Source organism: Ammospiza caudacuta, chromosome 3 (genome assembly GCF_027887145.1).
Source record: "Ammospiza caudacuta isolate bAmmCau1 chromosome 3, bAmmCau1.pri, whole genome shotgun sequence".
NCBI lineage: Eukaryota > Metazoa > Chordata > Aves > Passeriformes > Passerellidae > Ammospiza > Ammospiza caudacuta.
The window spans coordinates 59627296-59638572 of NC_080595.1; the positions used below are offsets into that span (position 1 = coordinate 59627296).

The following is an 11277-nucleotide window of genomic DNA, read 5'->3' on the forward strand; positions in this document are numbered from 1 at the left end:
GGCTTAGTCAGGCACATAAAACTGGTCTAATCCTTTATCAATTTAGATCCCGTAGAAGTTACAACAGTCTGGGATGGCTGCAATCATCTGTGGATCTACAAACCAGACAAAATACAAGACTCCTCCTCCCCATCAGCACACCTGCTGTCAAGATGCAAAGTTCAAAGTTTGGGCCTTTTTTTCCATAGTATATCTTATTTAATTACCATGGAAACAACATCCCAGGCACAGCTAGGCCCCTAAATGCTGGCTTAAATAAGTACCTTAAAAAAGGTAATAATCATCTGGACCTAATTCAGACCGTTGGCATTGCAGCATATGCTGTATGCCATGAACAACAAAAAGCACACTGGAGGGCAGCAGGAGCAGGGCTCCAGGGCAGGGGGTGCAAAGGAACCCCCTTCACCTATTGCTGGCCAAACATCTTCCCGCAAGGTATTCAACAACAAAGTTTCTCTCTGAAAATGGTTTGGTCCATGGCGCTGCTCTGCTTACCAGATGTATCCAGGCTGTCCCTGGACTGATTCCCTGCCTGGAGAAATCACATCCAAGGGCCTCCCAGCCCCTTGTAGAAAACGGCATCCCTGCTCCACGCTAACAGCTCTGACTTAGTAACTTCTGCAAGACCGACAATTTTTTCCAGGTATGTCTGCTGGTGTATTTCTTTATGCTGTTTTATAAGCATTCATGTATTATTCTACAGCACGCCTTGGATTTGGATAAAATGAGGCCTTGCTACAGCCACTCTCCCTCTGCACTCCACCACAACCAGATCTGCCACTGTGGGAAGTTGCAGATGTGATTTTTACATACAGCAGCTATATCATCCCTTAAAAAGGCAAGTTAAGAGTATCCCCTTCAAAAAACCTGCATCCAGCTAAACAGACTGCCAGCAGAGCCAACATTTCCACGTTCGTACTCTCAATCACTCTTTTTGACAACTGAACTTGTAACCTCCCATCTGACAGCTCAGCCACGGCGTGCCCAGGGCAGTTTCACAGACACCGGTCGCACGCCGCCACTTTCCGACGCACCGGAGCGAGAACTCGCTATAAATGACACCTGGACAGCAGCCAGGGTGACGCGGAGGAGGGCACCGGCTCTCAGAGTTCGTGCCCGATGGGCCCGGGACACCGCGTCCCGCCGCTGCCGGCCCGTCCCCGTCTCCCACATCCCCGGCGACTCCGCGGGAAGCGCCGGGACGCACCTGCGCCCGTCACTCCTCCCCGGCAGCGAGGGCAGCACCCGCCGGCATCCATCGCTCCATCCCACACCCGCCGCCAAGCACCGCCCGGCCGGAGCCGCTCGGGGCCCCCCGGCGGCGGCACCGAGCAGCCTCTGCCGCCACGGCGAGGCCGGACGGGCGCCGGGAAGGCGGCGGCGGGCGCGGCACGGCACGGCACAGCACGGCACGGCACGGCACAGCACCGCCCCATCCCGTCCCATCCCATCCCAGCCCCGCACGCCGCCACGATCCCCGTTATCCCGCAGCGCTGGAGGCGGAAGGGGGGTGCAGGGGGGCTACACCGGCCTCCGCCGCCCGGGAGTTTTAAAGGGGCAGCGCGCCTCGCTAGGAGGGGAGCAGCGGCTCTGCCCCGGGGGGGCCCGGAAGGCGGGAGGGCCGCTCCCGTTCCCGGTGCCGGCGGTGGGGCGGGCGCGGAGGGAGGGGCGGGGGCTGGGTGTCTCCCGCTGCCGCCACAGCGCTCGCCGCCTCCCCTCCCCCACGGCGGGGGCTCCTCGCCGCAGCCTCTGTGCTCCGCTCCCGGTCATGTGACCCGAACGTAACCGGACAGGAAAAGCCGCCGCCGCCGCCGCCGCGCTGACTCCGTTGTTGCTGCTGCCGGGCGCGGAGACGGCGGCGGCCCCCGCGCGGCGGCACCCGGCGGCCCCCACGCCCCCCAGGTGAGCGAGCACCGGCCGCGCCGCGCCCGCCCCGCGGGGCAGCCCGGCCCCGCCGCCCGCACGTGCGCCCGGCCCCGTCGCGCCGGCCGCGGCCCGGGCTGAGGCGGCGGCGGCGGGGGCGCGGCGGGGCCTGCTCGGCCCTACCTCCGCATTGTGTGTGAGGGGCTCCCAGGGCCCCGCCGGGTCCGAGCGGGCCGAGGGGCTTTGCGGGGCGGGAGGTGGAACTGCCCGGTGAATCCCCGCCGGACCGGGCCGGACCGGGCCGGGCCGGGCGGCTCCATCCGGGACACGGTACGCGGTGGGGGGGATGGGTGCGCACCGAGTGTAGGGCCGGGCCGAGCCGGAGGGGAGTGGGTGGGTCGCGGAGAGAGAGGAAGAGAGGAAGAGAGGGAGGAGGCTGGGGGGGGGCCGGTGCCGCCCGGCGCGGGGCTCGGCTCGGCTCGGCCGGTTGAGGCCCGCGCTGCCTCCCTCCCGCCCCCTCCGGCGGCGGTGGCGGCGGCAGCAGCAGCAGCGGGATCCGGCGCGCGCGGGGCGGGGCGGCCCCGCCTGTCCCCCGCCCCCCCCCCCCGGCGGGTTGGGATGGGCCGGCCCTGGCGGCGGCGGCGGCGGCGGCTCTTCCCGTCTCGCGCGCCCTGGCGGCTCCGCTCGCGCTGCGTCTCGCGCGCCGTCTCCGTCCCGTCCCTGCGCGCGTGGCGTGCGCGGGGGGAGTGGGCGGGGCCAGCGGCAAGAGGGAGGGGCGGGGCGCAGCCAGTGAGAGCGGCGCGCGGCCGCCCGGCCTTCCGCCCCGGCGGCCAATGGGAGCGCGCCGTCCGCTCCCGCACTGGGGCCGAGCGTGCTCCGGGCATGGAGCGGGCGCGCGGCCGGACACGCCCCCGGCCCGGAGAAGGCGGGAGCGCCCCGGGGCCGGGGGGGGTGGGAGGCACGGAAGGCCCGTCCCGGCTCCCCGCCCGCCGCCCGGGCTGAGGGCGAAGACCGAGCGGGCGCCTGCCGCCGCTGCGGGAGGCGCGGCGCGTCCGTGAGCGGCCGGGGCCGCGCCGGTGCCCTCTGCCGTCGGAGCGGGAGCAGCGCCGCGGGCTCGGTGCTGTCCAGGTTCGCTGCCCGGTGTGCGAGGGCAGAGCGGGAAGCGCCGTGCCTGAGCTGCTCCCTGCCAGCCCGGCTGGCTGCCCGTGCCCGGCCCAGTCCTGCGGTGCGGTACCGGCGCTCCCCCGGTGTTATCCTGGGCCGGTGCCGCCCCCGTGTCCCGGCGGGGCCTCCCGAGCGAGCGCCCGGCCCCGCTCGCGTGGCGGCTCCGGCAGCGCCGAACGGATCCGGTAACTTGCAAAGGCAGAGCGGGGCCCACCAGGGAGGCACTGTCCCCACGGGTCTCAGGGCACAAGAAGTGTTTCACACGCTTGTTGCAGCGGTCAGCACTGAAATACCGCCTTGCCAGTGTTAATCGCCGCTTCCTTGAGCTCAGGGTAAAATTCCTGAGCACACGCATGCCTGTAATGTGCAAAGTGCTTTCCTCGCTCTTCTCATCTGCCCTGTCATTTCCTTAGAGTGTAATTACTGCAGTGCTTTTAGCTGGAGCGCTTAGGTATCATCCAGATACATGCGAAACACAATGTTGTGCACATGTATCATTTCTTAAAAGTTCAATTCAGGTCTTTAAGGAAGGGCTTGCTGTTCGGGGTAAGAGTGAAGCTCCAAACTAAACACACTTAGGACGGTAATAACTAGAAAGAATGCTTGTCTGGCTCTGAGTGCCTTCGCATCGGAGGTTTCTCTGCTTGGCAAGTTTTGTTGTCCAAGTGCAAACCAGACTGAATTTTAAAAATGTAAAACACATTAATAATCAAAATTAAAGGTAAAAAAAAATCTAGCGAGTTTTCTGTAAATCACCCACATGGGGCATCTTGCAGGATTAAATAACACCAAACATGATTTTTGTTCCTGCTGACAGCAAGTATTCCCTCTTGTGGAGAGAGAGAGAGAGAGAGAGAGAGAGAGAATCTTAGCCTATTGTATGTACAAACTTAGTTATCCAAACATTAGTTGAGGGAGGAGAATATGTAACTAAAGAGAGCTGAAACCTAACTTCTTTTTCTCTTATTAACTGTAAGAAAAAAATCAGCTGTATCTTGCACTGTATTTCTTTCTTTGTCTTTACACCCCTGTCTCCAGTGCGTTCTGATCTCATGTGAATGCGAGGGAAGGCATTTGGTCCTGGTTATTCCTTTATATATGAGGGAGTTCTTCCCTGTCCAGCAAGCAGAAATATTTGCTTCCCCAATGACTAAACATACTGGCATATTTCTGTTCTCTTTCCCAAAAAGCCGTGCTCTTACTGTATAAAAGAAACTAACTGTCTAAACCTGACTTAAATTCTGGTAACTTGCTGTTAAGTTTAGAGGGGAAAACACCCAAGACTTTTTACAAACTTTTTTATCCACTTCTAGTTTGACCTTCTCGTTCTGGTTCTGTTCTGGGCATTGCATGGCCAGGAATTTTGTTGGCTTCTCTTGCTGTTTTATATGTTTATGTACAGATTTACAGTGCTTCATACTTTCACTTTTGCCCAAAGCTCTATTTGCTTTGATTAAGTTTGTTTCCACTCGCTGATCTTACTAGCCCTATATCCATCCATCCATCCGTCCATCCGTCCATCCAACCATGGGTAACTGTCCTGATGTGTTTTCCTGTGTGTTTTTTTCCCCCAAAGTTACCAATTTTTGCTTCCAAGACTGCCCTTGAATCCTTGAGAAGAAATTTAAAGCCCTTAGGTAGTTCTTTGTGGGCAGCTTCCAGCACCTGGTAGCAGGAGGTGCCCAGGAGGGTGAGGGGCAGTGGCCTAGGGGGGCTCAGTCAGTGCCCCATTGCACCCCTGGTTGTCCTGCCTGGTGGGTGGACAGTGGCCAGCCATGGACAGAACTGCACCTCCCACCCTCTGAGTTTCTTGATTTTCTAGGCAGGTATGAGGCATGCAGACTTCTTAAAAATGCTGTTGTGGCTGGTCTCAATAAATAGATCAATAGTTATTAGGTGAAAAGGTTGACCCCTCCTGTATTGATGTTCCAGAGGGCTTGCCAATACCTAGAATGAATTCACTGTTTGAGCCTGGGAAGATTCAGGTATGTATCTGGTATTTCCCAGGAGAGGGCATAACCATAACAAATGTTCAGTTATTTAACGCTGGCCTTGGATTCAGCTGGATGGACTCATAACTTTTAGGTAAAAGATACACAGAGACACTGAAATTCTAGGTTAAAGTATCTAACTTGTCTTTTATTGGGTTGTGTTACTCCCACTTGTGTGGGTGAATGACTGACATCAGAAAGGAAAATCAGTTTTCCTATTTGAGCAGACAAGTGGCAACCAAAACACTTTCTTTTTCCCACTCTGTATAGGTGTTTTTACTACTTGTTAATATATCTTCCTTAGCTATTTATATTTCTATATCCAAGTACCCACACCATGCCTTTCCAGAACAATTTGGTCCTGGTTCTCCTTTGCTCTTTAAGCCTTGGCAAATCACTCACACCTTTGTGAATCACATTTCCCATCATGAAAGACAAGTCCTTGCCTATGTGTAAGGTATCTTTTATACAGTAACTTGGGATTAAGATGTGTTACTAAAGTATGACATTTGGATATTGGAGAAAATATCTGTTATGACACAGCTACTGTTGCATCTGTGCATCTATTGTAAAGTTTTACATGCAAGTCATTTGCTTTTCAGAGTATAAAAAAATGGATTTGGCCAACCATGGACTTATTCTGCTGCAGCAGCTAAATGCTCAGAGAGAGTTTGGTTTCCTGTGTGACTGCACAGTTGCCATTGGGGATGTCTACTTCAAGGCACACAAATCTGTCCTCGCTTCTTTCTCCAACTACTTCAAGATGTTGTTTGTTCATCAAACCAGGTAACTCTAAAAAGGTTCACGGTTTAAATGTTGTTCAGTTAACTAAGCTAAGGGAGTCTAGCAACAAAATGTTCTTTTTGCTTCTTGTTAGGACATAAAGAGTGTCTTAACTGCAAACAGTCTTAACTGCAAACTAGAACCTCACTTTCAAACATATTAAAGTTGAACTGTGATTCATTAACACTAATTTTATAATTAAGCACAAGTTCTTTATCCTTAAAAAAGCATAGAAAATTTAATTTCTACAATTGAATACTTCAAGAATCCTGTCTTCTCTGCTGCACTTTACTTCCCCCACTCACTGTCTTCTACTCTTGTCTTGACACTGTTCTTGACATTTGTGCAATGTTACATACAATCCAATAAGTACTTGCTAGAAGATTTTGAGAAATAAACTTACAAAAGAGGTATATGTGTTTCATTTCTTTGCATTTTATTGTCAATTAAATAATAGAATACTATGTAATGGTGGAAAATAAGGGGGTTTGGGGTACTTTTCTTTCAGTGTTTTTTTTTTTTAATTATTTCTGTACCACAGGCTTAACATTGTGGAGATGATTGAAAAGATCACGAGAGTGTGAGACCACTTTAAAGATTTTTTGGTCTTTTTCCAAAATACTTGACCTAACTCTAAAAGTTAGTGATTCACACTTAACTCTTTGGCTAAGAGTTCTTAGCCAGAAGTGAACTGCTAGGAGAGAAATGCATTTGCACTTCTGAAACAGGACTGCAGGCAGATGTTATCAGTCTTGATGGTCCATCAAGAGCGCACAGTCATCTTTGAAGGACAGTATTGCAAGTCTACTTTTGAGTCATATATCTGAATTCAGAAGCGGTCACAGAGAGAGCTCAAGAAGGGTGCACCTCAAGAAACAGAAGAATTGGCTATAATTTCCTCCTCCGCTTGGTAGCCTACTGTAGTTAGAACATTCAGACCACAGCATGTAATCATGCCCATTTCTGAATTTCTGTGGTTTATTTATGTTTGTTTCTAATAGACGAGCTACAAATACTTATGAAAAATAATTAGAATCCCAATTCCTCTCGTTAGCTAACTGATCTCACCAGGATGTTCCCTGTTTCCTTTCTTGTTCTGTGAACCTTGCCTTACTTTCTGCACAGAGGTACAGCCTCAGCTAGAGCAGTGGTGGCTGTCTCAGTCCAGAGCATCATAAAGGTTGATGCATAGGGCACACTCTGAGCTGGAGGGTGGTGTTGGTTTCAGTCGGGCTGAAGAGGGGATCACAGCCAAAGCATCTCCCTTTGAGTGTTCTAATTCAAGGGACTGCTAGGCTGAACAGGTAGTCCACTGGTGCTGCTGTTTTTCCCTCCCTATTCAAGGAAAAAATCTGCTGTTCTGCTGTGTATGAAACCTGGATTCCAGGGGCTACACCTGTTGCATGAGATCTCTGGGTGAATTCACACTCTGTACTGCATGGTTTCTGGATCATAATGCACTTGTGACAACACAATACCACACATTTGCAGAACTGTAGCTGTAAACCCTAGTAGGACATAGAATCCCAGCAAGCAAGTGGCAGATGAATTAGGTGTTTTCAGGACTAAATACTGAGAAAAGTTTATTGGACTGTGAATTTAGAGTGCCGTGCTAGCAGGTTGTAATTTAGCTACAGATGTGTTTGAATCCAGCCAACAAAAGGGGGAAAATGTCTTTGCAGTTTACAAAATATATTAATATGTGACAACACATTTACACAACATAACAGCAATTTAAAATGGTATAGGTTGCAATGGGACAGCTTTGCTTTCAAGCCAGTTACTTCACTGAGGAAAGAAGTCATCTTTCAAGTAGCTCCTGAGATTAGCTCTTTCACAGTAAAGCATTTCCCTTTATATTTATTGCAGATTCTGTCTTTTGAATTTAAGTAGAAACCTCCTCTTTTTATCAGGGCTTGAATAACCTAGAACTGGGAAAAAATCTTTTCCTTATGTCTTATTTATAATTTTGTTTCACCTTTCAGTGAATGTGTCCGTTTGAAAGCGACCGACATACAGCCAGATATCTTCAGTTATCTCTTGCATTTGATGTACACTGGGAAGATGGCACCACAACTCATTGACCCAGTTCGACTAGAGCAGGGAATAAAGTTTCTGCATGCATATCCACTAATTCAAGAGGCCAGCCTTGCAAGTCAGGGAACTTTTTCTCACCCGGATCAAGTCTTTCCATTAGCATCTTCATTATATGGCATTCAGATTGCAGATCACCAGATAAGGCATCCCACTAAGGTTACGTCAGCGACTGACAAACTTGGGCGAGAACCACGGCCTCAAACATCCCGGATGAGCCAAGAGCAGGCTTCTGATGGCTCACAGCTCTCGCAGTTGGGTGCAAATCTGCCACAAGTGTCCCGGACAAATATGTCTGCTTCTGACCCATTGCCATCTTCTCTGTCTCCGGAATTGGTGTCTGCTGCTGGTAATAATTCACCTTCGGGAGAAGAGGCCAATATGGAAGCATCTTCTTCAGATGAGCAGCCTGCCTCTCTCACAATAGCACATGTCAAGCCAAGCATTATGAAAAGGAACGGAAGCTTCCCAAAATACTATGCCTGTCACCTCTGTGGCCGCCGGTTCAACCTGCGCAGCAGCTTGCGGGAGCACCTGCAGATCCACACGGGAGTTCCCTTCACATCTAGCCAGCAGGGAGAAAGTAATATTTCTTTGTCTCTTTGTAACAACACAGCTGATAAAGATGCCATGGAAGTGCCTGAAGCGGGGATGATTAGTGACAGCGAGCTGCAGCAGATCTCAGACTCCCCAATAATTGATGGGCAGCAGCAGTCAGAGACGCCTCCCCCCTCCGATATCGCAGATATCGACAACCTGGAGCAGGCAGATCAAGAGAGGGAGGTAAAGAGACGGAAATACGAATGTTCCATCTGTGGTCGCAAATTTATTCAGAAAAGCCACTGGAGGGAGCACATGTACATACACACGGGCAAGCCCTTCAAGTGCAGCACTTGTGACAAAAGCTTTTGTAGGGCTAACCAGGCTGCCAGACACGTGTGCCTAAACCAGAGCATGGACACGTACACCATGGTGGATAAACAGACTCTGGAGCTCTGTACCTTTGAGGAAGGCAGTCAAATGGACAACATGCTTGTACAGACCAACAAGCCCTACAAATGTAACTTGTGTGACAAAACTTTTTCAACTCCCAATGAAGTAGTCAAACATTCGTGCCAAAATCAAAACTCTGTCTTTACGCTAGAAGAAGATCGCTCCATTCTGTTAGGTGGTGGGGACACAGAAGCCACAGAGACTGATAACGCAGTGTTAGCCTCCATCAAAAAGGAGCAGGAAGCAGTGTTGTTAGACTGAATGTGAAACCTATATCAATTTTTTAAAGTTTCTTTACTCATTTTTTATTAAATCAATTTTTTCCTCCCCCTACCTCTTACCTCACCCCTACCATCTTTTCCAGCAACCTCCTTCCCACCCTTTGTCTTCAGCAACCAGAACTGTACTGGCACATTAAGGAAATTGGACTTTGCCTCTCCCACCAAAACAAACAAAAAGCTCTTGCATCAAACCACAACAAAATTGATTTTAATACAAAGGAACATGTGGAAAAACAATCCAGCTAACTATGTTGATAGTATTAGTTATTCCAAATTTAATAGATTTTAAACAAAATTTAGATTGCTTAAAAGTGTATTTAGATACAATGATGAGTGTAATGAGAAACAGAGTATCAGTTTGGTAAGCCAAGGATATTTGTATTTTAGTTTCCCTGGTAGAAGGCATTTTGAGATCTGGCAGATTAAACACCGTGCTCTTTACAAGTCCGCATGCAAGTTGATTAAGGTTATAACCTAAGCCCTCAGAACTTTTCCTCAAAGAATGCAGGAATCTCTGTTCATTGAGTTAAAAAGAGCTGAGGGTGTTGGTTTTCTTTCAGCCGTATATGTTTTCCTTCAAGTATGCCTTTGGGTATCTGTTTCAGAGTCAAGCCAAGTCTTACTTAGTCAAATTCTGACTTAAGTAGCTGTAATAGTAATGTGATGGCAATCTTTATATATATATATATATAAATACTGTATATGTATAAAGATTTATATATATATAAAGTGTCTGTGTGTATATTTGGTACAGGTAAATAAATGCACACATCCTTTTTAAGTAACTGGCCGTCTGCTCTGATTCAGCCTGGAATGTCTTTTAGTTGTTTGACAAAGCTAGTCATTGCACAGGTTGCTTTTAGCCAAATTTGAAATGTCCTGAGCTGTGTGCATTTTTATTGACCTGTTGAAGAGAAGCCAGTAGGTAAGTGTTGTCACCCAAGCTACCAAGGAAACTAGGGAAGTGGCATACTGGTGAGCACTGCACCATCATCAGTGCAGCACATGCGTGTGTTGTTAGCTATACAGAGCTTTGAGTCATTCTGGATGAAAGGAGAGAGAAAAAGCTTTATTCCCTTACTCAGGCAAGCAATGTCCATGATTTCATTTGGTCTAATGGCATGAGTTAAGAGGAAGGAAAAGCTGTGTTATAGCAACAGGTGATCATGGTTGTTTTAAAATGAATCTGTAGTGCTGGCTGGGAAATTCTGCTCTATGAGAGTCCTGTTATTTTGAAAGCCAAGACAAAGCCTGCAAAAACTGAAAGGGTGAATTCTGTAGTTTTAGTTACTGCTGATGGTAGTACTGCATCTTTGTGTTAAAAATCAAGTTGTTGATTTTTATTATTTTATATAGATGCCCAGATTTTTTGCTGGTAGCCTAAAAACCTAAACTGACAGCAGCAGTGAAGCCCACTGAGCAATTACTGGGCCAACAGAAGGTCTAAGTGGACAGAAAAAGTGCCCCATCATAAATGGAGACAGTGTGTGTTTGGGGGGAGGGGTGGGAGAGGGCAAGTCACAAACCACAGCTCTTCTCTGTGTATACGTTTAAACTGAATATCATCTTTTTGTGTATAGTTAAGTTCTCAGATTTGTAAGTTTTTATACATCATTTCATTGAATAAAAACTGAATTAAATGGGATATGATTTATTGAGTTGAAGGTGAAAGGTTGTTGGTGTTCGGTCTTCCTGGATGAGCTCTTGCTGAATGAGTTTAAAAGCCAAGCAGTGTATTCTGTTTATCAGACTAAAAACCTCCATCACACAGGTGAACAATGAGCTTACTAAAACTTGAGGTGGATTTAGCACAAAAAGTCTCTACATACTAGATTTTTTCCCAGCTTATTATAATGTGACCATTATTGTAAAGTTTATTGTAAGTGCTATTGATTTTATTATCTCTCTTTTATTAGAGTAATAGGTTTAAAATCAATTGACTTCAAAGTTTAGAAGTCTTTTGAGGTAAAAAAATAACATCTTAGAGAATTATTTTAGTGCTGCCCATTTTAAAACTTTAGGATCCTCATCTACCAGTATAATTTCCTTAAATGTGGGTTTTATTTCATCTTTCTTAGTCCAAAATGCTCTGAGAATAGAAAAACAAA

At 48.8% G+C, this 11277-nt stretch overlaps 1 protein-coding gene across 2 annotated transcripts; it reads left to right on the forward strand.

Annotated features, from left to right (window-relative positions):
- The first annotated feature begins 1785 nt into the window (after positions 1-1785).
- Positions 1786-9613, forward strand: ZBTB2 (zinc finger and BTB domain containing 2). Of its 2 annotated transcripts, XM_058801893.1 has the most exons (3): positions 1786-1902; positions 5621-5804; positions 7787-9613. In XM_058801893.1, the coding sequence occupies exons 2-3, from the start codon at positions 5632-5634 to the stop codon at positions 9147-9149; spliced, it is 1536 nt and encodes a 511-aa protein (XP_058657876.1). In that variant the 5' UTR covers positions 1786-1902; positions 5621-5631; the 3' UTR covers positions 9150-9613. The 2 variants fall into 2 exon arrangements, with proteins under 2 accessions (XP_058657876.1, XP_058657874.1); XM_058801891.1 differs by lacking the exon at positions 1786-1902 and having other exon boundaries at positions 5599-5804.
- The last annotated feature ends 1664 nt before the right edge of the window (positions 9614-11277 follow it).

Excerpts from the sequence above, each read along its gene's own strand:
- ZBTB2 (XM_058801891.1), top strand. The coding sequence starts at position 5,599 with ATGCAAGTCATTTGCTTTTCAGAGTATAAAAAAATGGATTTGGCCAAC. Across the intron at positions 5,805-7,786 it reads TTGTTTGTTCATCAAACCAG|TGAATGTGTCCGTTTGAAAG; the intron begins GTAACTCTAAAA and ends TTCACCTTTCAG.